The sequence below is a fragment of the Podarcis cretensis genome, assembly GCF_951804945.1.
Source record: "Podarcis cretensis genome assembly, chromosome: 1".
Classification (NCBI taxonomy): Eukaryota; Metazoa; Chordata; class Lepidosauria; order Squamata; family Lacertidae; genus Podarcis; species Podarcis cretensis.
Genome location: NC_137170.1, coordinates 132,885,492 through 132,908,472, shown reverse-complemented (window position 1 = coordinate 132,908,472; position 22,981 = coordinate 132,885,492). Strand labels below are relative to the sequence as shown.

At 46.7% G+C, this 22,981-nt stretch overlaps 1 protein-coding gene across 2 annotated transcripts in view; it reads right to left on the bottom strand.

The window, feature by feature from the left end:
- The window catches only part of NRP2 (neuropilin 2), a 248,896-nt gene that overhangs the window by 74,993 nt on the left and 150,922 nt on the right, over positions 1 to 22,981 (bottom strand). For both annotated transcript variants that reach the window (XM_079977300.1, XM_079977299.1), the window contains exons 11-12: positions 20,564 to 20,680; positions 15,974 to 16,126 (exon numbers count right to left, since the gene is read on the bottom strand). In XM_079977300.1, the coding sequence (XP_079833426.1) occupies positions 15,974 to 16,126; positions 20,564 to 20,680 (270 nt within the window). The remainder of the gene's footprint in view (positions 1 to 15,973; positions 16,127 to 20,563; positions 20,681 to 22,981) is intronic.

Genomic DNA, 22,981 nt, shown 5'->3' with positions numbered 1-22,981 from the left:
TTGCTCCACCTCTTCCTTTGCTCTTTCCTCCTCTGGGTCCGCCTGTCCGCTGGGGTCTTGCCCTTTCTAGACTCTTCTGACGCTGAGTCCCCTGAGTCTTCCCCCTCCCTCCGGAGGGCTTTAGGACCTGGTTCCCAATCCGGGTTTCCTGCTGTGCCGCGCGCCTGTAGATTCGAACTTGGCGCGCGCGCCCAGCTGGCAACCTTCCTTCTGACCTTTACACTGCTCCTGTCCCTGCTTCCCCCTTCGGGGAGGCTAGCTGGACCTGACTTCCCCTCTGTTCCCTCACCCTGCGATGGAGGCGTGGCCAGCCCTGATTCATCTCCTCTCCCTGCTGGAGGAGAAGCTGGCCCTGATACATGGGACTCTTCCCCCCCACTACGCTCTGGTGGAGGAGCTGGTCCTGATCTCCCGCTGCTGCTTTGGGAGTCCCCGCTGGCCCCTTGCTTCTGGTGTGTGTCCCCTGGGACCCCCCTTGCCCTGGCCATCGGCGGCCCCCTTTGGGAATCTTCTGATTCGCTGGAGAAGCTCATGGAATCTCTCGGGCCACTTTCATACTCCCCTACGCTGCCCTCAGATTCTTCCCCTTCGCTCTCCATTTCCTCTCTCCCCTGTGCCTCTGCTCCTGAGCCCCTGACAGGTGGTATCCAACATTTCCCCCAACTCTCTTCTGCAGCCCACTGCACCTCCCCATAAACCCCTCCAGAGGGTTGGGGGGTCCTTTGGAGAAGATTGGGGGGGGAAGCACAGGGTAGGACAGGAAACAAAGTGCTGTTGCATCAGTGGAACACCACTAGTGCTCCTTTGGCTACAACCCCATAGGTTAAACTGCACAGTCATTTCCCAGATTGTGTGGGTTAACATCTACCGTATTTTTCGCCCCGTAGGACGTACCGGCCCATAGGACGCACCACGTTTTTTGGGGGGAGAAATAAAGAAAAAAAATTTTATTTCCCCCCCCAGGCGCTTGTGGGGCCGGCAGCGGGGAGAAGTGCTCTTCTCCCCGCCGCCCGCCTGCAGACCAGGTCCAGGGACAGCGGGAGGACGCACTGCACCTCCCAGCTGTCCCCGGAGCTTGCGGGGCTGGCGGTGGGGAGAAGAGCTCTTCTCCCCGCCGCCCGCCTGCAGACCGGGTCCGGGGACAGCGGGAAGATGTGCTGCGCCTCCCCGCTGTCCCCGGAGCTTGCGGGGCTGGCGGCCGGAAGAAGCACGTGTCTCCCCGCCGTCAGCCTCCAAACCACATCGGGAGACAGCGGGATGGCGGCGTTCCGCCTCCCCGCTGTCCCCCGACCTTGTGGGACTGGTGCTGCGGCTCTCCTGAAGCCTGGAGAATGAGAGGGGTCGGTGCGCACCGACCCCTCTCGCTCTCCAGGCTTCAGCGAAAGCCTGCATTCGCCCCAGAGGACGCACACGCATTTCCCGTTCATTTTTGGAGGGGAAAAAGTGCGTCCTATAGGGCGAAAAATACGGTATTTAGGGCCTATGCAGAACCTGTGAGAATGCAAGGTGGATATCCTTCAAACCCAGAAGCAGTGAAACACACTAAAGGAATGCACAGAATTCTGCTACTCAGTCACATGTAGCCTATGGGACACATTTGCCCAACTTAAAAAGGCTTTCTCAAGTAGAAATAAACATGGACAACACAGGGGTGGTTTTGCCTTTTGTCATATGTAGCATCCCAAGGGTAAAGATACCTGCTTAATCCCCTTGATCTCCCTGTTATATTACCTAACACAACTGAGCGGCCAAACAGATCACAGTACGGATAAAAGGAAAATGGAAAAAGGGTGAGGACACAGAAAACTGGCCATCTCCTGATGGAACTGAGGCATGAGGAGTCAGGGAAGAGCCCCTTGATAAATGATTATGAGGGTAAAGCTCCAACAAAGGTCCTTTCCAACAAAGGTCCGTATAGTAAAAGCTATGGTTTTCCCAGTAGTGATGTATGGAAGTGAAAGCTGGACCATAAAGAAGGCTGATCGCTGAAGAATTGATGCATTTGAATTATGGTGCTGGAGGAGACTCTTGAGAGTCCCATGGACTGCAAGAAGATCAAACCTCTCCATTCTGAAGGAAATCAGCCCTGAGTGCTCACTGGAAGGACAGATCGTGAAGCTGAGGCTCCAATACTTTGGCCACCTCATGAGAAGAGAAGACTCCCTGGAAAAGACCCTGATGTTGGGAAAGATGGAGGGCACAAGGAGAAGGGGACGGCAGAGGACAAGATGGTTGGACAGTGTTCTTGAAGCTACCAGCATGAGTTTGTCCAAACCGCGGGAGGCAGTGGAAGACAGGAGTGCCTGGCATGCTCTGGTCCATGGGGTCATGAAGAGTCAGACACGACTAAACAACAAAAACAAAGCTCCAACAATGCTTGCGTTGTACACTGAAAACCATTGGTCAATAGTGTCTTAGGCCATCACCCGCTTCAGGTTAAAGTTCAGCAGATCAAAGAACTTTTGACCACTTTGCCCAAGATGCTTTGACCACTTTGCCCAATTCTTTGGTCAAGCAGATCCCAGGTCAACTCTTGCATGGAGCCATCAGGAGTGCATATTAGGCTCCTCCTGTATTGAATTTTTTAGCAGGCTCTGCTGAAGGCTCAGACACCTTTCAATTTGGGTGTTGCTTTCTATGTGTACCAGAGGAGTAGGAAATGTCATCTGAATACACTCTTGACTCATTCAGATTGCAAAATGTTGCAGTGAGACAAAGATTCCTGGGCAGAGCATCAGCTGAGGAAGCAAGAACAAGTTGTAGCTTGCTTCTTATTGTACTTTTTTTGCAACAAAAGGAAAGAAAAAATAAAACCAAACCATTGACCACTGACATTAACCATAAGAACGTTCTATCAATCCTAATTCAAACATAGTGATATAAGCAGCCCATATGTCCAAATAGGCATCTAAAGAAGATTAATGATTATAAACCATGTGTTGTAACCTAGAAATGGCACATGAGATCCGCAGTAGTGGAGGGTGGGTGATTGTCCCTTCAGCTTTGCAGTTCAAGTCTCTTTTATTTTAAGATAGAATATCAGCCTTCCTAAGGAATGATTAAAACAAAAATAATAAAAAACCAAGCAGCAATCTTATGGTTACCTCGAGTACAAAACTGCTTTGCCAAGCAAGACACAAATTTTGAAATGCTATGCTATGCTATGTTTTTTCTTAAATCCACTATCTAGTCATATCTTCGTTTCCTTGCTCTGAAGCTTTAAAAGCTATCTGCAATTCAATGAAGATTTGTCAAGCCAGACTGTTAGCTTCCTGCAGCAGAGTCCAACATTCTGTAGAGCGCTTAGCAAAACTTATATAATTCTCACGTTGTCACTACAAATGGTATCACCTATGTACATACACATAGCCACAGATACAGATGTTTTAGAATTAAAATGGTATCTGATGAACCCTTGGTGGAAAATTAACCATAAACCTTTTGGAGGAAAATTAACTCATTGCGAATTGCTGCGAAAAACAGTCCAGCATCATCTCACAATTTCTGAGATCCACACGTTCATTACTTGATGGCTGGACCATTAAGCAACTTATGTGAATGCAGATAGAATACCGCAGAAAGAACTTTGGTATCACTAGAGACAAAACTGTTCAGTAGATCATTTCGTATATCCAGCTGCCAGCCATCATATGTAGAGCATAGATAAAAGGTAAAGGGACCCCTGACCATTAGGTCCAGTCGTGGCCGACTCTGGGGTTGCGGCGCTCATCTCGCTTTATTGGCCGAGTGAGCCGGCATACAGCTTCTGAGTCATGTGCCCAGCATGACTAAGCCACTTCTGGCGAACCAGAGCAGTGCACGGAAATACCGTTTACCTTCCCACCAGAGCAGTACCTATTTATCTACTTGCACTTTGACGTGTTTCCGAACTGCTAGGTTGGCAGGAGCAGGGACTGAGCAACGGGAGCTCACCCCATGATGGGGATTCAAACCGCCGACCTTCTGATTGCCAAGTCCTAGGCTCCACCCGCGTCCCTGATCAGGAGAAAGTAGAAGGGAGGAGGAAATTTGCCCCAATAGAACTTTTCCTTTTCCTTACTGTCCTGCAATTACTGTGTCGCTGGCAGGAAGACTTGGTGGTTGTGTTAACCCCTTCTAACAATTCACTAGATGACGAGTTCACTGGACAGCTGCTAGGAAAACCACTGTTTCCTCCAACAATGCTGGGGCACTAAGTAGAGCTCAAGCGTGGTAAGATAGTGTGTCTGACTTGTATCCTAAGTGTTGAACAATCTGAAGAGGAAATGTTGGTGCACTTTTAAAAGTTGCACAAAGGGGAGAATTTTAGTGGGCGTGCTTCTCTTCCAGTATAGTTCTGCAGCATCGGACTGAAGTTCTCCTTACTATAAAGGTAAAGGGACCCCTGACCATTAGGTCCAGTCGTGACCGACTCTGGGGTTGCGGCGCTCATCTCGCTTTACTGGCTGAGGGAGCCGGCGTACAGCTTCCGGGTCATGTGGCCAGCATGACTAAGCTGCTTCTGGTGAACCAGAGCAGCACACGGAAATGCCGTTTACCTTCCTGCCGGAGTGGTACCTATTTATCTACTTGCACGTTGACGTGCTTTCAAACTGCTAGGTTGGCAGGAGCAGGGACTGAGCAACGGGAGCTCACCCGATGGTGGGGATTCGAACCGCTGATCTTCTGATTGGCAAGTCCTAGACCCACAGCGCCACCCACCATCCTTACTATACACTCACACTGTATCTGAATTTCAAAGCTCCATTCCTAGAACAGTCAGATGAGACAAGGCTAAGCATGTGGGATATAGAGTATTTGGAACTGGGTAGGCACCTGTGGCATTAAGGAAGGGGAAAAGGGGGCGAAAGAATATCTAAGGGCAGCCACAGGGATTGCAACTAACCTTAAATACAGATGTACACCTATCACAAAAAGATATCATATGGTCACTAAACAAGAGAGAGGATGTGTTTCTTTCTCCCGTAAAATGATTGATTTTGACTTTTGGGGCATCCCAGATGCTTTGATGGGCAGACGCTTATTCTTTGGGGAAGACAAGGGGAATCTGTACACAGCTGCGGATCTGGTTCACTGTGCTTCTGAGCTTCAGAATATACTTTGGAGAGGTGAGTACAGAACAGGCAGCAGGTATTACCTGCTCTCGTGTAATTTTAAGTATTAAATTGGTGGGTCTCTCGAATGACTGGAGGAATCTAATGAAAGCCTTGTGGCCAAATAAACAAGAACGGCCGCAGAGCTAATTGCCAAAGCAGCTTGCCTCAGCCAAGCCATTCCAGTAATTCATATTTTTTTGACACAGCAAACGGAAAGATAGTGATCGGCACCAAAGGGAAGGAATTGAGGGGATGTGGGAGATTATTACTTTTTTTAAAAACCTACCTGACACCGAACCATTTGAAGAAAGCATTTTTGCAGCAAGTTTCTGATCAATACCTCTGGGATCAGTAGCACATTTTAGCCCTCGGCTGACTCTTTGGTTTTAAAAGGTATCTGTTCTTAGTAAAGAGATAGCAAAAGCTTCCACTGAACTGGCACCCAGTGTTCAAAAGGGTGATCCTAGGAACTGAGGGCAAACCAGTCTCAGATTTTCTGCCTGCTTCTGCAAGCTACAGCTTCATATGGAGATTGATGGGAGCATCTGGACCAGGGGTCAGCAAACTTTTTAATCGGGGGCCGGTCCACTGTCCCCGACACCTTGTGGGGGGCCGGACTATATTTTGAAAAATATAAATGCCCTGCAAGCTGGTCCCACAGCTGCCTCCGGAGCCGGGGGAGGAACGCACTCTGCACGCGCTCAGGAGTGTGTCTTGGTGCCGCCTGCTCACCGGCATTGTTCACGAGCAGCAGCCGCTCCATTGGCCCATCCCCGCGGAGCTCCCAGGCGGCATGCACCATGTGCTGTGGCCCGTCGTCTAAGGCCAGGTTAGCGGACAGGCGGCACACAGATCACCCTCCAGCTGCTCCAGCGTGGCCGCCGAGTGCACCAGCAGCAGCAGCACTGAGCCGGGCATCAGCAGGCGTGCCAAGCTCCGGCTGAAGCCCCGCAACACGCCCATCACGATGCCCATGGCACAGCCCAGACCTGCTGCCCGCCCGCTGGACTTTCCTTCCATAGCCGCACCGGCTTTACCTCAGTGCGCGGGCGGCGAGTCTTCAGATTGGCTGCAGGAGCTTCCTGCAGCCAATCGGAAGTTGCGTCAGCCGCCTGCCCAGAAGCATCTGCAGCTTTCTGTTAAGAAAGTCTTTCTGTTAGGAATATTAGGAAATGAGATAAAAAGAAAGGACTGTAAATTTTTTCAATCTGCAGTAACAGCAGCAAGAGTGTTACTGGCCCAGAAATGGAAACAACAGGAAATACCGACTGTGGAAGAATGGAGAATGAAACTGTTAGACTATGCGGAGCTAGATAAACTGACAGGGAAGATCAGATACTTAAGAGACCACAAGTTCATCGAGGACTGGGGGAAATTTGTGGGGTATCTGGAACATATAAGTGAGGGACGGATAACGCTAAAGGGATTTAAAGAAGCACTGTGAAAAATTAAGAAGTATTGTCTAAAGGGAATAGAAAGAAAGTTATAAACAATGTCAATATAAATTTGAGAAATGCGTAATATAAATAATAACTATGGATGATTTACGGAAAAGCTGAAGGAAGTCCAAAAAAGAAATAAGTTGCGAAAAATTTGATGTGAAACTAATATATTTTTTCGATGTAAATCAATAAAAAATTATTTAAAAAACAACAAAAGATTGGCTGCAGGAGCTTCCTGCAGCCAATCCGAAGCCGTGCAGCGTCGCGGAAGTCTATCCCTGCGCAGCAAGGCGTCCACTGCTTCTTTTCAAAGAAACGCTGTGCCGCGCTGGTTTAGATCAGCGAGGACTGACCGAGTGGGTGGCAGGGTCAGTGGTCTGGATTTACGAGCTTGCTGGGCCGCATCTGGCCCCCGGGCCGTAGTTTGCCGACCCCTGATCTGGACAAAGCACTTTCTTAAAGATATAGTAGATCGACTGGCTGACCCTTATGAAATACGAGTGGCTGGACTTTAGCTCGTGCAACGTAACAGAAGTGTTTGATCGGTGGGCTCAGTGTCTGTTCTGGCCAGGTAAAGTCTTTGGGGGGGGGGCATTTTTACACAGGACTCTAAAGCTGTTTTTGAACTGCTGCTCCACAATTTACACACATTTTTTAATTGTTCGGACAGAAGGAGGAAGAAGTGTACCCTCCAGCCAATGCTAATATTACAGAGAGAAGGTCCAAGGATCCACCGTTCCTCAACTCCTTCCTCTGATCTTCAAAATGAGGACAACAGATCCATAACTCATGGATTCTGGCTGGAATCCCTGAATGGTTTTAATGATCTTACAAAACAATAAATACACAACAAGGCCAACTTAAGCTGGTGCTTTAAAAGTTATACCTTTTCTGTCTGTGTGGCATCCTTTTTAACCTGCAGTAGCCTTCCTTGGATAAAGATGGATCAGTCATCAATAAATGTGATATTTATACCTGGTGGGCATCTTGCCTCACAGGGAAAACCTTCTCAATTCAGTTACCTGTTAATTTACTTGCCAAGTCATCACCATTTTATTTTCTAAATAAAAATCCATCTATCAGGCAAATCAATGAAGACTTACAGCACTGCAAGTCGGCACAAAATCAAGCCCTTAATCTAATTTAGGGGAGCCAGTAAGATGATCAGGCCCATCGCTTCAATCACTTTTAATTAAGCTTGCTTTCTCTGACCGGCAACTGCAGCTCCCACTAAGTTTAGCTGTGGTCCTTTTGTTACCATAACTTATTCCGATACCTGAAAGATCAGGCTAACATCCCTTGTTGTGTAATGTTAACACTAAATGCAAACTGTCCTCCCTCTGCGAGGGTAAGTGGGGAGAACTGGGGTGAGATGCAAAACCAGCTGGGATAAGACAGTTATTAATAGCATGTGTGCTGATCACCTGGAAGAGGTTATGTTCCCAAAACCAGAAGGCATGGAAGAACATGGGCAGGACACACTAAAGAATGCCATGGGTCCCATATAGCTACGGAGAGCTCTGTGCCTAGTATTTTTTTTACTGTCATCCCCGGTTGTAAAACATCTAATTACCTAATGCAGAGGAAGAACTTCATCTCTGCAATGTACTTTACAGTAATGGCTAGGAATGGGAGCCAGAAAGTCCTTGGCTCAAATATTGATTCAGCCATGAACTAGATGGCATTAGGAAAGCCCTTACCAAACTCCTTGCACCTCATGCTGTGCAATGCAACTTGAAGATAAGATCTACCTTATAAAATTATTATAAACAATATTGCAGTGATGCATACAAACCCCTCTGAACCCCTCCAAGTATGCTATAAATGCCAATTCTAATAATACCGATAGTTCTTGCTGTTGCTATTACTACTACTAAAGGTAAAGGTACCCCTGCCCGTACGGGCCAGTCTTGCCAGACTCTGGGGTTGTGCGCCCATCTCACTTAAGAGGCCAGGGGCCAGCGCTGTCCGGAGACACTTCCGGGTCACGTGGCCAGCGTGACATCGCTGCTCTGGCCAGAGCCAGAGCCACACACGGAAACGCCGTTTACCTTCCCGCTGGTAAGCGGTCCCTATTTATCTACTTGCACCCGGAGGTGCTTTCGAACTGCTAGGTTGGCAGGCGCTGGGACCGAGCAGCGGGAGCGCACCCCGCCGCAGGGATTCGAACCGCCGACCTTTCGATCGGCAAGCCCTAGGCGCTGAGGCTTTAACCCACAGCACCACCTACATAGCTTTGGGAGAAGAAAAGGCCAAGGAGTAAGGTAAAGGTAAATGGACCCCTGACCAACAGGTCCAGTCGTGGCCGACTCCGGGGTTGCGGCGCTCATCTCGCTTTATTGGCCGAGGGAGCCGGCATACAGCTTCCGGGTCATGTGGCCAGCATGACTAAGCCGCTTCTGGCGAACCAGAGCAGCGCACGGAAACGCCGTTTACCTTCCTGCCGGAGTGGTACCTATTTATCTACTTGCACTTTGAGGTGCTTTCGAACTGATAGGTTGGCAGGAGCAGGGACCGAGCAACGGGAGCTCACCCTGTCGCGGGGATTCGAACCGCTGACCTTCTGATCAGCAAGTCCTAGGCTCTGTGGTTTAACCCATAGTGCCACCCGCGTCCCGCTAAGCAGTAAACCTTCCACAAATCCAGAGTGGAGTCCCCAAGACGGTTGGATAGCGCCTTGTACGCCTCCTTCCGGCAAGTCCTGCAGCCAAGCTGGTGCCAAATGTATTGCTCTGTTTTCCTTTGGAGATGGACCACGTCAGTGAGGCTGAGATGATGGTCTTGTCATCTGGGAAGCCCAGGACACACTGCCCAGGCTTGTGCCCCAGGGAGGTCACTTTGTTGCTGCTAACGCAGCGGTTTGACTTCACCCCTGAAGGTGCACTCCATTGCCTCTCAAGGCAGACAGATGCCAACACCAACATAGCAAGCTGGCATCCATCTAACTCAGTACTGTTTCCACAGATTGGCAGCAGCAACCCAGGGTCTCAGACGGGATTCTTGTCCTGCCCCACTTGAAAATTCCAAGGATTGAACCCAAGGCCATACAAAGCGTGTTCTACCACTGAAACTAATCCCCCAAATGACGAGACTAATAATACCACTACCATTCGTTTTGAGGTCACACTCCATTTCCCACAAAATTCTGCCTAATTATTAAATGGTAATACAATCTAATTCCCAGTATCCTCCTTGATTGGCGGCTGCTGCTTCTTCTTCTTCTTCTTCTTCTTCTTCTTCTTCTTCTTCTTCTGTTTATTGAATTGATATACCACATAGAGCTCTTCTACGTCACAAGGAGAATTGCGGACTTTGAGAGACCAACTTCGGTTCCACTAGGCACTCTTTCATTACAACTAAGAGTGGAATCTGTTTGCCTACGGAAAGCATGTGAAAATCCATAGGGAGAAAATGTTTGCAATCCCTCCTGGTGGCGTGTGGACTGAAGGTTGCATATTCTATTGCCTTGGATAACAGCTGGAGTTCTGATAGGGTGTTGGGGGTGGGAGGGATATGAATGTATGAATGACCTGCCTGGCTCCCTTTTCACCAACAGGGGTCCCAGAATTTGTAACAGGAGCTTTCAGGAGGATGGCATGGAGATAATCTGTGAAGCTGGAGGTACAAGGAACGGGGGGCTAAAAAAGGAAACATGAAGCCGCCTGAAAGACTATCTTGGAAAAAATGGAATGGAAGCAGCGTGTGTCTCGAGGAGTCATCCCCAATGTCAAAGGAGAGCTGGAGATGCACACGTACGCATGAAATGGAAACCAAAGGACATAGGTAGGCTGAAAGCTCTCTTCTATAGACTTCACCAGTCAAATGACAATTGCGGCACAAATTTTCCCTTCTCCATCTCTCCACACCTCATCTGCATTTGGTATGAGCTGCCTACTCTCCCTTTTATTTCTTTTAAAGCTGATACTTGTTTCGTATCGCTGGCTGTGAAGAATCCAGAGCGTTGTCTGAGTGCCTCTTAGAAGCAGACCATGTGCCTACAGAGTTTAAAGGTAAAGGTACCCCTGCCCGTACGGGCCAGTCTTGACAGACTCTGGGGTTGTGCGCCCATCTCACTTAAGAGGCCAGGGGCCAGCGCTGTCCGGAGACACTTCCGGGTCACGTGGCCAGCATGACATCGCTGCTCTGGCGAGCCAGAGCCGCACACGGAAACGCCGTTTACCTTCCCGCTGGTAAGCGGTCCCTATTTATCTACTTGCACCCGGAGGTGCTTTCGAACTGCTAGGTTGGCAGGCGCTGGGACCGAGCAGCGGGAGCGTACCCCGCCACAGGGATTCGAACTGCCGACCTTTCGATCGGCAAGCCCTAGGCGCTGAGGCTTTAACCCACAGCACCACCTGCGTCCTGCCTACAGAGTTTAGAAGAGCTCTAACCTGTAACTGCAGGACCTTTGACACTTAATAGAAGGGGGACCTTTAACACCTCAGAACCACAGCATCTGGCCTGGGCATGGACTGAAAACAGCTGCTGTCCTTTGCCCAATGGCTTAGCAGGGAAGGAGGGAGAGAGGGGAAAGTGGGGGTTACAAGATTTCAAGAACTCTCCAACCAGAAAGAACTTTTTCATCCTTTCTTGCCTGGGGCCTGATGCTGGTTTTATAGGCATGGAAAGGGGGTGACCAGAAAAGCCTCTGAAATATGTGAGAGTGTGAACTAGACAATATCACTATTCTTCTTCCAGCTAGCATAGTACAAGAGGTTCTTTTTATAACTAGAAACCTGAGGGAGCAGAAAGGCACATTGCCTTTCTAAAAAAAAATCTGCAAAAATGATCTAATAGTTGCAATGTAAATAGGAAAGCCTTCTGCCTACCGTTTCTTAAAACGAACGGCCTTTCACCTTGGCACCTTGCACCCTCCAAGCAAAATATGATTTGCGCAGCCCACAGCATCATGTTATTACAACATGAAGGGACCCGGGTGGCGCTGTGGTCTAAACCACTGAGCCTCTTGGGTTTGCTGATTGGAAGGTCAGAGGTTTGAATTCCCACAATGGAGTGAGCTCCTGTTGTTCTGTCCCAGCTCCTGACAACCTAGCAACCCACCACATGGTCTGAGGGACGGTGGACCGGCCCACGGCTGAAAAGGGTCGTAGGGCATCTGGCGAGTAGGGCCTGACGTGGGCAGGAGATCCCATCTCTTCCCTTTTCTGCTGCCCATTTCCCCCTCTCCTTTCCCCCTCCTTGCCACCCGCATGAAATTAGGCTGAGGGTCGCAGCCTTTGGGTCTGCCGGTTGTCCACCAAAAGGAACATGCATCAGGGGTGTGAAGACTCATAATTTGATGGTGCTGGCGTGACCCATTATGATGTGTCCCTTGCCAGAGGGAGGCTGTTCTGATGCAAATCTAATACATTCCCATTCTTGTGATACTGCTCTGAGACTCTTAAACAGGGATCAGCAAACTTCCTATTCATGTAAAAACACGCTGATTCCCAGACCATCCGCGGGCTGGATGGAGAAAGTGATTGGGCTGCATCCGGCCCCCGGGCCTTAGGTTGCCTACCTGTGCCCTACAACCACCAAAAGCAAGTGGCCCAATAAATTGCTCCAGAAAAAAATGCCACAAAAAATGGTAGACCATATTGTGAGAAAATTCCACAAAGATTTGGCCTGGTGGTGGGAAGTGATGAAAGAAAAAGAAAAATCTCAGAAGTTGTTTCAGAAAACTATCTTCTGGGAAATTTTACACTGGATATAGCAGACGTTTTAAAAAATAAAAATGGAATAGAATTGAATGGATGAGTAGCAGTGTGGTTAGTGTCTCCCCCAACATAGATCCCATGCACTGCAATGTGCTGGAAAGGGTTTTGGTGTATCACTCAAAGGCTGAGATGCATAAGGAGAACCTTCTAACTAAGCATACAGAATAATAATAATCTGTACCAGAGTAATCTAAAGCAAATTGCTTCTTTACCCAACATATGCAGACATAAATGCTTAAAGGGGTGGGGAGAGGGAAAATAATTAATTATAAAAAGTGTCTGGGGAGAGGAAATGGATTGAAAAATTGACTCTGAGTTATAAAAATAAGTAATTTTGGCGACCTTGCAGGAGGCTTATTATATTAAATAAACATTATTACAGCGAATGAGTTGGGGAGGGTTATGAAGTCTTGGGGCTGGCAGTAACTGTTCTCTCCTGTTGCCTGAGGCCCCAGTCATCCTCAGATATTAATCTTCTAAAGTACTCTAAATGCTGAAGAGATAAACACTTGAAATATGAAAATGGTTCTCCGACCCCCTACCCCCACAGCCATAGACACAGTGACCCTGTGTCAACCCGAGATATTTGCTAGATGCCCAGACATCCTGCGCTTCTCTCTAAACCAGGTTATTCTTTAAGTGATACGGTTGCTTCAAGGCTTAGAAGCAGCAGCAGCAGCAGCAGCAGCAACAACAGTGAAAAACGTGTGCAAGAATCAAGGCCAAGCCAGGAATGTGTGTGTTTTGTTACACACACACTCATCGGTTTTGCTATCAAGAGGGTGGGGACGGGGGACTATGAAGCAGGGGTGGAATAATACTTTTACCACCAAATAAACTGTGCAAAGGACACACACCGACCTCCCCGCATTCTGGTACTTAACACCCCTCTCCAAGCCGAGCTCTGAAACTACTGGGTTGGGGGTCTTTAAGAAGCAGGGCATGGAGGATTGGGGGCGGGGGAAAAGCAAATTTCACTCCTTTCCACTGCACACACTTCATTTAGTGTTACAAGCAGTAAACGCTCACCCCCCACAAGCATATATGGTTTCACCCTTCATGAAGTTTGTAAGGGACCCATTTCCATGTGACATTTTGAAGCATACAGAGCAGTAAGCATTTTTGTTGTTGTTGTTGTTTAGTCGTTCAGTCGAGTCCGACTCTTTGTGACCCCCTGGACCAGAGCACGCCCGGCACTCCTGTCTTCCACTGCCTCCCGCAGTTTGGTCAAACTCATGCTGGTAGCTTCGAGAACACTGTCCAACCATCTCGTCCTCTGTTGTTCCCTTCTCCTTGTGCCCTCCATCTTTCCCAACATCAAGGTCTTTTCCAGGGAGTCTTCTTTTCTCATGAGGTGGCCAAAGTATTGGAGCCTCAGCTTCAGGATCTGTCCTTCCAGTGAGAACTCAGGGCTGATTTCCTTAAGAATGGAGAGGTTTGATCTTCTTGCAGTCCATGGGACTCTCAAGAGTCTCCTCCAACACCATAATTCAAAAGCATCAATTCTTCGGCGACCAGCCTTCTTTATGGTCCAGCTCTCACTTCCATACATCATTACTGGGAAAACCATAGCTTTATAGCGGCATATATAAAAACACACATGGACATAAAGCCATGTTGCGCAAATTGGTTCTTTGTATAAATCATTTCATAGAAAAGACATAAGTGGCAACTGTCCCCAAATCCCAATTATTCAGTTTTCTCTACCAATGTATTGGATGGGCGATAATTTTGTATGACATATTTTGACATGCATGAGCCTTAGAAACCTCTCCGGGAAAAGGTTAAGTTGGAAAGGACTGGAACAGAAGTCTGTATAGAGTTCTCTCCCCTCCCCCCCCTTGCCCAAGGCTCTGATATTTCAATTCAACACATTCAATTCTGCCCTCCCCCCAAGATCTCCAGAACCCAGATCCCAGATTCACCTGGAAAGTCGATCACCCAGAAGCAGTGGGGATTTAGTTAGAAAACAAATCTTTCCTTCAACCACCGTGAAAGGGAATTCTGTGCTCAGTGGCATGTCAAGCTGTGTTCTGGTTAGGAGTTTCTCGATGAGAAGGTCAGAAAGCTTTCCTGAGAAATATCTTGCCATCACTGAACACAGGGGTTTTGGGGCATGTTCACGAGGGGAGAAGATGAGAGGCCCAACAGTCCAAGGCCAGTCCCCCAGAACCTTCAAAACCTTCTTCGAATGCACTGGGGTTCTTTGGCAGATACTTAAGAGCTCGTGCACCAGAAATGTCGCATGAAAAGTGTTCCTTGAAAACAGAAAGTTTGAAACGCACTGCTGCAAACAAAACAGCCTAACCAGCCAGAAGTCAAATTAATCAGAAGCACTCTCCTTTATATACAAAACACACGTTCCCTTATTTCTGATCCGCCAAGCAGGAGGCATTTGCTATCCTCCCTTTCAAAAACCAGTCTTGTTATCTCCACCAACAAACAGCAATCAAGAAGAAACACCAGTCTGGTTCTCAAAAAATGCTGCCTTTTTAGTCAAGAAAGATCCACTGGAAAACTGAGGGGAATGAATTGGGTTCATCAAATTCCCGCGCTCATCACATACAGATGTTACAATGATCAGTACTAGTGTGTGCAGGCAGCTGGCGGGTGTGTGTGTGTGTGTGTGTGTGTGTGTGTGTGTGTGAAATTAAGCAGTGTGAAGGATTTCCCTAAACAGCAGGCCCACTCCTAGTATCCTTGGATCCGTGGTGTAAAATCTTAATGCATGTTTATGGAAACTAAGCAAGTCCAGGCAAGCATTTATTTGAAGCTAGCAAACCTCTCCTGTTCTTTCGCAGTCCCATTTTGGAAGTTTGGGGAAGAGATGAGCACCCGTCTAGTCTACTGCAAGAATTGGCACCTCTTGGCAAACCTGGATTCTCCTCATTGCGCTAGAACTCATATTGCAATGGCCTTACTACAAACAACAACCCAGTACTTCAGTTCTTTTGCCCATGAGCCCGTGCCTCTGTCTTAGAAAAAGCGTAATATCTAATGCTAATTTCAGGAGTTTAGTCCGCCCCCTGCCCCCCACTTACAGGCCCATGTTGAATTCCAGGCTTGGGGATAAATGTACAATCACATAGCGGAAAAGCTGCCCAGTTCTAATTTAGCAACTATAGCTGGAGAGAAGATACTAAAGGAGTTCAAATAACCGTGCCAAGTCCTGTGGCCTGAGTTAGAAAGTACGGGCCAGAGTTGCAAACTCTTCTAAATATTGGGAAATTCAGAGTGAGATATTCCAGCTCAAAGCTTTTCCAGAGCCATTTCAACAGAAAAGGCAGATAGTTCATTTTCTTTAGTTAGGAGAATACCACCATTCAACATGCAAGGTCGGGAAAGATTGCATATTATATTAAATTGAATACTGCTTGATGACAAAAGCACCATGTATGTGGACAGCTCACATATATCACCGTCATCTCTTTGACATGCAATGACTTAACTTGCAGCAAATTTGCCCATGTGTCAGTATTCACAAATGTGATTTCCTGGGAGGGCTGTACCATGTATTCCTCCCCCCCCCCCAACATATAAAACCGAATGACAATCTCTGCCTGAAATCAGTGTGGCATCTCTTCAACCGCATAATAACTCAGAATCCCTATTCATAGAATTTTAAAGGTATGTCATATTTCAGGAACTTATTATTTTGTTCCATAGTTCGTGCGTCATGCATTTCTTACTTTTGGGATTACGTGAATTGGCTTACCCGGATAGGCCCCAATGCCTGGTCCTGAATGGCCAGTCCAGGTGTTTCTCGAATGAGAAATCCATGTAAATCCTGTAGATGTATCGTGAGTCCAACCACAAATATCTCCAGGAAGATCAAAGTTGCAGTTGAATCCCACAGGGATCTGGAAATCTGGTAACGAGAACAGAACAACATAAAAACAGGATTAAAGGAAGGCCAGTCACAGAGAAATGCTATTTAATAACTAACATAGTTGGCAAACCATAAATAACTGAGGAAGTATGAAGTCTCTGCCATGTCTGCTTGCATGCTCTCTCTCTCATGATACTTTTAACATGTCTCATGTTTCGGCAGCTTTGGGAATCAGTCTTCTGTTTCAAATCATCAAAATGTACATGCACACATCCCTCAGCTAAGTAAATATAAGAAAAAGCACCAAATGTTTCCATTCTCTTCTTATCCTCCAGAAAACCATACCCTTCCAAATGTCAAGGCTGTTCTCCAGCTGCCCTCCACCACTCTATTGTGGAGGAGAGATAGAGACAGACAGAGAGAGAAGAAAGGAACGGCAATAAGTCTCAGTATTTCTGATTACTGAATAATGATCAAAACACTAAGATTCCAGCCCAATTTTTGGAGCGCTAGAATCCTTCTTGCATCCTCGGTGCAGGATCCTTTCTTGAGGGCGAATGTTCAGTCATTTCTGCTCATTATTTGTTTATTTGATGTCAGAACTGTCTTTGCTGTTTCTGTTTCTGCGTTCTGGTCTTCTTAGTCCACAAATCAAGTACGCAGAGCAGGACTAAGAGACAGCCAGTCAGACTGTGAAGAGGGCTATGCATTCAGAGACCTTGCAAGATGATGCAGTGGCACTATTGCTGATTAAGGTGTCTGCGTCAAATCTGCAGGACTTGGTGAACAGGTTAAACAACTGATATGGTGGAGAGGACACGGGGGCCAATAAAACGGAGGCCACAAAAAAACCTACAGGCACATAACACTGCTCTCAAGCCAAGTATTAGGAACAATTTCAGAACTTGGGGGTTCAGGAGCAAGGAGAAGAAGGGAACTCTAGCAATCTTCTCTGTGAGCTCCTGACATCGCTGAAGGATTCGCCTGAAGGCCTTTATAGTGAAGATTATCAGGTTCCGCACTAAAGAAGATCGCTTAAAGTGTGCAATGGGTAAGGATAAACCGAGCACCGGCAGAATCCTGACCTCTCCAGAATACGTGAAAGAGTTCGCTGAAGCCCAACATATGAAGGATAAAGCTGGTTCCTATCCATACTTATGCAGGTATGTCTTACATGAGTGAGAAATGCAAATGACTTGATCCTCCACAGATTTCAGGCTGGTTCAGTGCTCCTTGGTTAAGCAGGACATCTGTTTTATCTGCGTCAGCACTTCTGCAAGGTGTTTGCCTGTGTATATGGCAGGATGACTTGCAGAAGTGATCCGATACGGGATAAAAAGCCGTCCTTCAGAACTGGCCCTCTCATGAAGGATAGAACTGAAGGCCAAACCAGATGTGTACTTGTTAAGTAGCAGACAGTAGATGCTGCATTTTTCCTTAATAAATAACAGGGGTAGAGGACTCCAATTCTCACTGTGTAGACAGTGCAACTGAAGGAGATCTTCCCAACCATGGGGCTTGGAGCCTTAGAGGGGAAAGTCCTCATTTATACCAACGGGGACTTCTTTTCCATTCCAATCTCAGTGGGGGAGTGAAGAGAGACACCTCCCCTTACAATGGCTGCCTTCTCAATGAGAATCTGAGTGAGAAACACAAGTTGTAGCTGCAGGCTACTTGGGAAGGACAAAAAAAAGAGAGTTCTACCAGGCCATGCTTGCAGCAAAGCAAATAGCCCTCCAACACTGGAAATCGCGGACCACACCAAACACAGAAAATGAGGTGCAATGCCTACCTAGTGCAAGAAATGAAACCCTTCCAACTCAAGAGTTTGCTTTGCTGGACACCGTACACAACCCTAATTTTATATTGAATGTATAAAATGGCTACATAGCGGAAAGGTATCTACTATTACTAAAAAATAAATTAAAATAAAATTCAGTGGTACCTCGGGTTAAGTACAGTGGTACCTCAGGTTACATACGCTTCAGGTTACATACACTTCAGGTTACAGACTCTGCTAACTCAGAAATAGTACCTCGGGTTAAGAACTTTGCTTCAGGATGAGAACAGAAATCGTGGTCCGGTGACGCGGCGGCAGCGGGAGGCCCCATTAGCTAAACTTCAGGTTAAGATCAGTTTCAGGTTAAGTACAGATCTCCAGAACGAATTAAGTACTTAACGCGAGGTACCACTGTACTTAATTCGTTCCGGAGGTCCGTTCTTCACCTGAAGCACCACTTTGGCTAATGGGGCCTCCTGCTGCCGCTGTGCCACCAGAGCCCGATTTCTGTTCTTATCCTGAAGCAAAGTTCTTAACCTGAAGCACTATTTCTGGGTTAGCGGAGTGTGTAACCTGAAGCATATGTAACCTGAAGCATATGTAACCAGAGGTACCACTGTAAAGAAATGAGTGGAACGAAGGGAGAGAAGGCACAGGATGGAGAGAAGGCGCTGAGTGTCTTTATTGTAAAAGACTATCTATCGATCATCTATCAATCATCTATCAATCATCTATCTATCTATCTATCTATCATCTATCTATCTATCTATCTATATCTATCTATCTATCTATCATCTATCATCTATCTATCTATCTATCATCTATCTATCATCTATCATCTATCTATCTATCTATCTATCTATCTATCTATCTATCTATCATCTATCATCTATCTATCTATATCTATCTATCTATCTATCTGCTGCTGCCTCTCTGCTCTAAATAGATAGATAAATAAATAGACAAACAAATAAACAAATCCCTGCATGTAGAACACTAGCATGCCAAGCAGAAGGTTAGGCTGAAACATGTCAATGTAAATTACCCAAATAATGTGGATGCTCCCAGACCATTTGATAAATGAGATTGGAAGGGAGCATTCTCTCAGAAGCTACTCAAGGCAATCTCTGGGTAAGCTCTGGTCGATATAGGTTGAACATAAATACATCAGTCATCTTTTTTTTTTTTTTAAGCAACCCTTAACAATACAGTAAATCAATGCAGCATTTTGTGAAGTCACTCACTCCTTGCCATTAAATAAGATCAGACTTCTCTAGAGCTTCAACTGTCACTAGTAATATCGTCCCACAATCTTCAGCTTTCCTAGCTAAGAAGCTCGAGGAAAAACAACAAGGATCACTTAGCAGCAAACTCATTATTGACAACAATATAACTGGAATGGCCCGACTGAAGCTCAGGGCTTAGCTGTGCTCTCAGGAGGTTCGAACCTGACTCCTACCCAACTTGAGGAAGGAATAGTTCACGGAACAATTTGCTCTCTCCCAGCCAAGGAGAAGGTAGGGCAGGAGCCAGGGAACATGGTAAATTTTATAGCCACCAGGGCATGGGTGAGGGCAGGTGCGTGGTATATCTCCAGGACCACATAACACTGGTTCTGAGAGATCTGCATTGGCTCCCAGTACATTTCCGAGCACGATTCAAAGTGTTGGTGCTGACCTTTAAAGCCCTAAACGGCCTTGGTCCTGTATACCTGAAGGAGCGTCTCCACCCCCATCGTTCTGCCAGGACACTGAGATCCAGCGCCGAGGGCCTTCTGGCGGTTCCCTCATTGCGAGAAGTGAGGCTACAGGGAACCAGACAGAGGGCCTTCTCGGTAGTGGCGCCCGCCCTGTGGAACGCCCTTCCAGCAGATGTCAAAGAGATAAACAACTACCTGACATTCAGAAGACTTCTGAAGGCAGCCCTGTTCAGGGAAGCTTTTAATATTTAACGCTGTACTGTTTTTAACACTTGATTGGGAGCCGCCCAGAGTGGCTGGGGAAACTCTGCCAGATGGGCGGGGTATAAATATATTCTTATTCTTATTCTTATTCTTATTCTTATTCTTATTGGCCCTGGCATGACAAAAGCAGCATGTGTCCTGGCCCTAGGACTGGGCAAGCTCAGAAGGAACGTGGGAAGACATATTGGTGATAGCTCTTGTCAGGAACACTGTATCTTCCTTGGAAATGTGACCTGGGTCAGTGGAGGATGGAGAGCAAGAAACTCCCAAACTGAGCTGTGTATGAATTATGGGATGGGTGAAAGAGGGGTGCGAGGCAGCAGGCCAAGAATCTGTGCTCACCACACAGGAAACCGAAGGAAGAGGTGGTGTGGGGTTGGGGGAGGACGGAGGAAGAAGGGGCCCAAGAAACCCAAAGTTGTCTCCTGACTTTATGGTGAGAAAGGTGAAATTCCAGCATTAATTATAAAGACCATTTCTTCATCTAAGTTGCTGCAGGCTGCAACAGAGAGTTCCCAAGTGGAATGGTGAAGTAACTGCTTCTGCTGAGGTCATTCTTTCTGCTTCCCTTGGAGTATGAACGCTCAGGCTGAGAACAATGTTTGAAACCTTCACAAGGGGCAAGTTGTGGCTCTTGGCCAAACAGACATACTTTTTTTCTCTGCGGATTTTTCGCTTGGGGCCCCTGTGCATCCCTTTCAATGTAGGAGAATAATATTGGCCCAGAAAATACCTGCATTCTCCAAACAGCCATCACCACAGTCGGTTGCTTCTTCGTCTGTGGGAAATTGAGTGGTGGTCTCCTCACTCCTTAAGGTGGGCTTCAGAGTCTCCGCAGTGGACTTGACATCTGCATTTAAAAGAAGGCGGGGGAGGAGAGAGGGGGGGACAATGAGTGATCATTTCACCGGATTCGGAAAGAAGAAAACAGACAGGCTAGCAACACAGCACGCGGTTTCACTCACTTGAGAGAATGCAGGAGGGATGTGTCCAAACCCCAGTCATGAGGCTTTTTGTTTACAGAACAAAAAACCCTCTGTATTTGTAAAGTTCTTAATTACACAGTCATACACCGGATCGTTATGCTAAACTGTTCCTCAGAAAACCTTTGTTGCATGGAGCGCAAAGTTCATTTCCGCTTTCTGCCTGTGGGTGGACGATTCAATCAGAGGGTTCTACAGTGAAAGGGTCGATGTGGTTTACCTTTGAGGAAAAGTCTTGCCTTACACAGGGAGTTGGGAAAAGATCAGTTTTGCTTAATTGAATTGCCAGCCAGCGAGCCTCAGGACCCTAATTTTCTGTCTTGGAGGTAAAGCCCAAGACTAGTCAGTTGCTATGCACCTAAGCACCAGTTGCTCTCTGCTTCTGTCAACACCCCAATCCTTGAAACCGTATTTCCTTATGGCACTTTGCATCTCAAGCATCCTGAGACAGTATATTGGCAAGAACTGTTGCACTCATGCGAGGTATGAAGCAATGGGAAGAGAAAGAGGTACCGTATTTTTTGCTCTATAAGACCCACTTTTTCCCTCCTAAAAAGTAAGGGGAAATGTGTGTGCGTCTTATGGAGCGAAAGCAGGCTGCACGGCTATCCCAGAAGCCAGAACAGCAAGAAGGATTGCTGCTTTCATTGCGCAGCAATCCCTCTTGCTGTTCTGGCTTCTGAGACTCAGAATATTTTTTTTCTTGTTTTCCTCCTCCAAAAACTAGGTGCATCTTATAGAGCGAAAAATACGGTAGATATTTAGAGGACCAGTTGCCAAGAACTGAGGCGGCCATGATTCTATGCAGACAGAACAAAGCAGTCAACGCTAGGATTCTGCAAGGATATCAACAAAAGGAGTGATGTTTATCCCAAGCACAGGAAGCACACCGTGGAAATAGACCAGAACTAAATTTTAACCGTCAGAATAATGAATTCAGACTCACAGCACTCGAGTCACGAAACTTAACAGAAAAGCTTCCTTATGTGCAGGGTAACAAGGTGAGGGAAGAAAAGTTTCTCACATGCCACAGATGTCAACATGGCGCAAGTCCCTTGTAAAGCTTGATTTATGGATGTAGAGGAAATAAAGAATTCTTTCATGTTTGGACTCCAGTGGACAACAATCTCCTTTGTACTTAGGTTCCTACTGATTTTGGTTTGGGTTTTACAAAGCAAGGAGGTTTGCTACAGCTTCGTGAAAATTGAGATCACAAGGCAACACATTCTTTTCCCTTCTTTACAGAAATGAGACATGGAAAAGACTGGCACCCACATAAACACCCTGAACCTGGCAATGTAAAGGAACAAGTCACTCAACACCAGGAATGATGCAGCTACAGAAGGGAGCAAAAGAATTTCTAGTGTGGTGTGACTCTTTGCCGAAAAGCATCTGGCTTCACACTTCAATTGTGAACTTTATCCCACCGCAACTTTAAAAAAAAGACCCCATGAAACTACCTAATGGCAGGTGTCATGGGCAATTTAAGCCACAAATGAATGAAGTTAAGATCAACAGTGACTTATATTACAGGCACTTACTGCTTCACTTAAGGAGAGAATTAGGCTGGGAGAGCATTTTGAAGAATCTCATTATGCTCCCAAGCTTAGAGGAAGTTGGTGTGATACATGACTGTTCAAATGCAATGCCAAAACAAACATCAAAGATGTTGTGATATGGAAACAGGAATTCTGAACTAAGGAAACACAAATTCTGTGAAAGAAATAGACTATGAAAATCAATGTGCCTGGTAAGAGTTTCATTGCTTTGCATAAATGCATTCAAGGCTTTTATCGTGTGCTCAATTAACTGAGCTTTTGCATTGGTTTTGGGACTGATGAAAGGGAGAGAGACGTATGGGTAAGTCAGAGGCAGGTGGACTTTAAGGAGAAGAGAATACACATGGACCAGTACACATGAGCCTTTGCACATGCTGTCATGTGGGTCAAATGAGAGAGTGCATTGCAGACATCTCATTGCTTCATGGCATGCCCAACGGCTCAGCACATGAGATGAGTGTCAGGTATACTTTGCCCAAGCATATGCAAAAGGTTGTGTGAATACGTCCTATGACTGGAAACCAGGGGGAGATAAACAATACACTGATGTTTTGTTCCTTGAACATTGAAGTCATTATCAGATATTGCCTGCACATTTTCACATATATA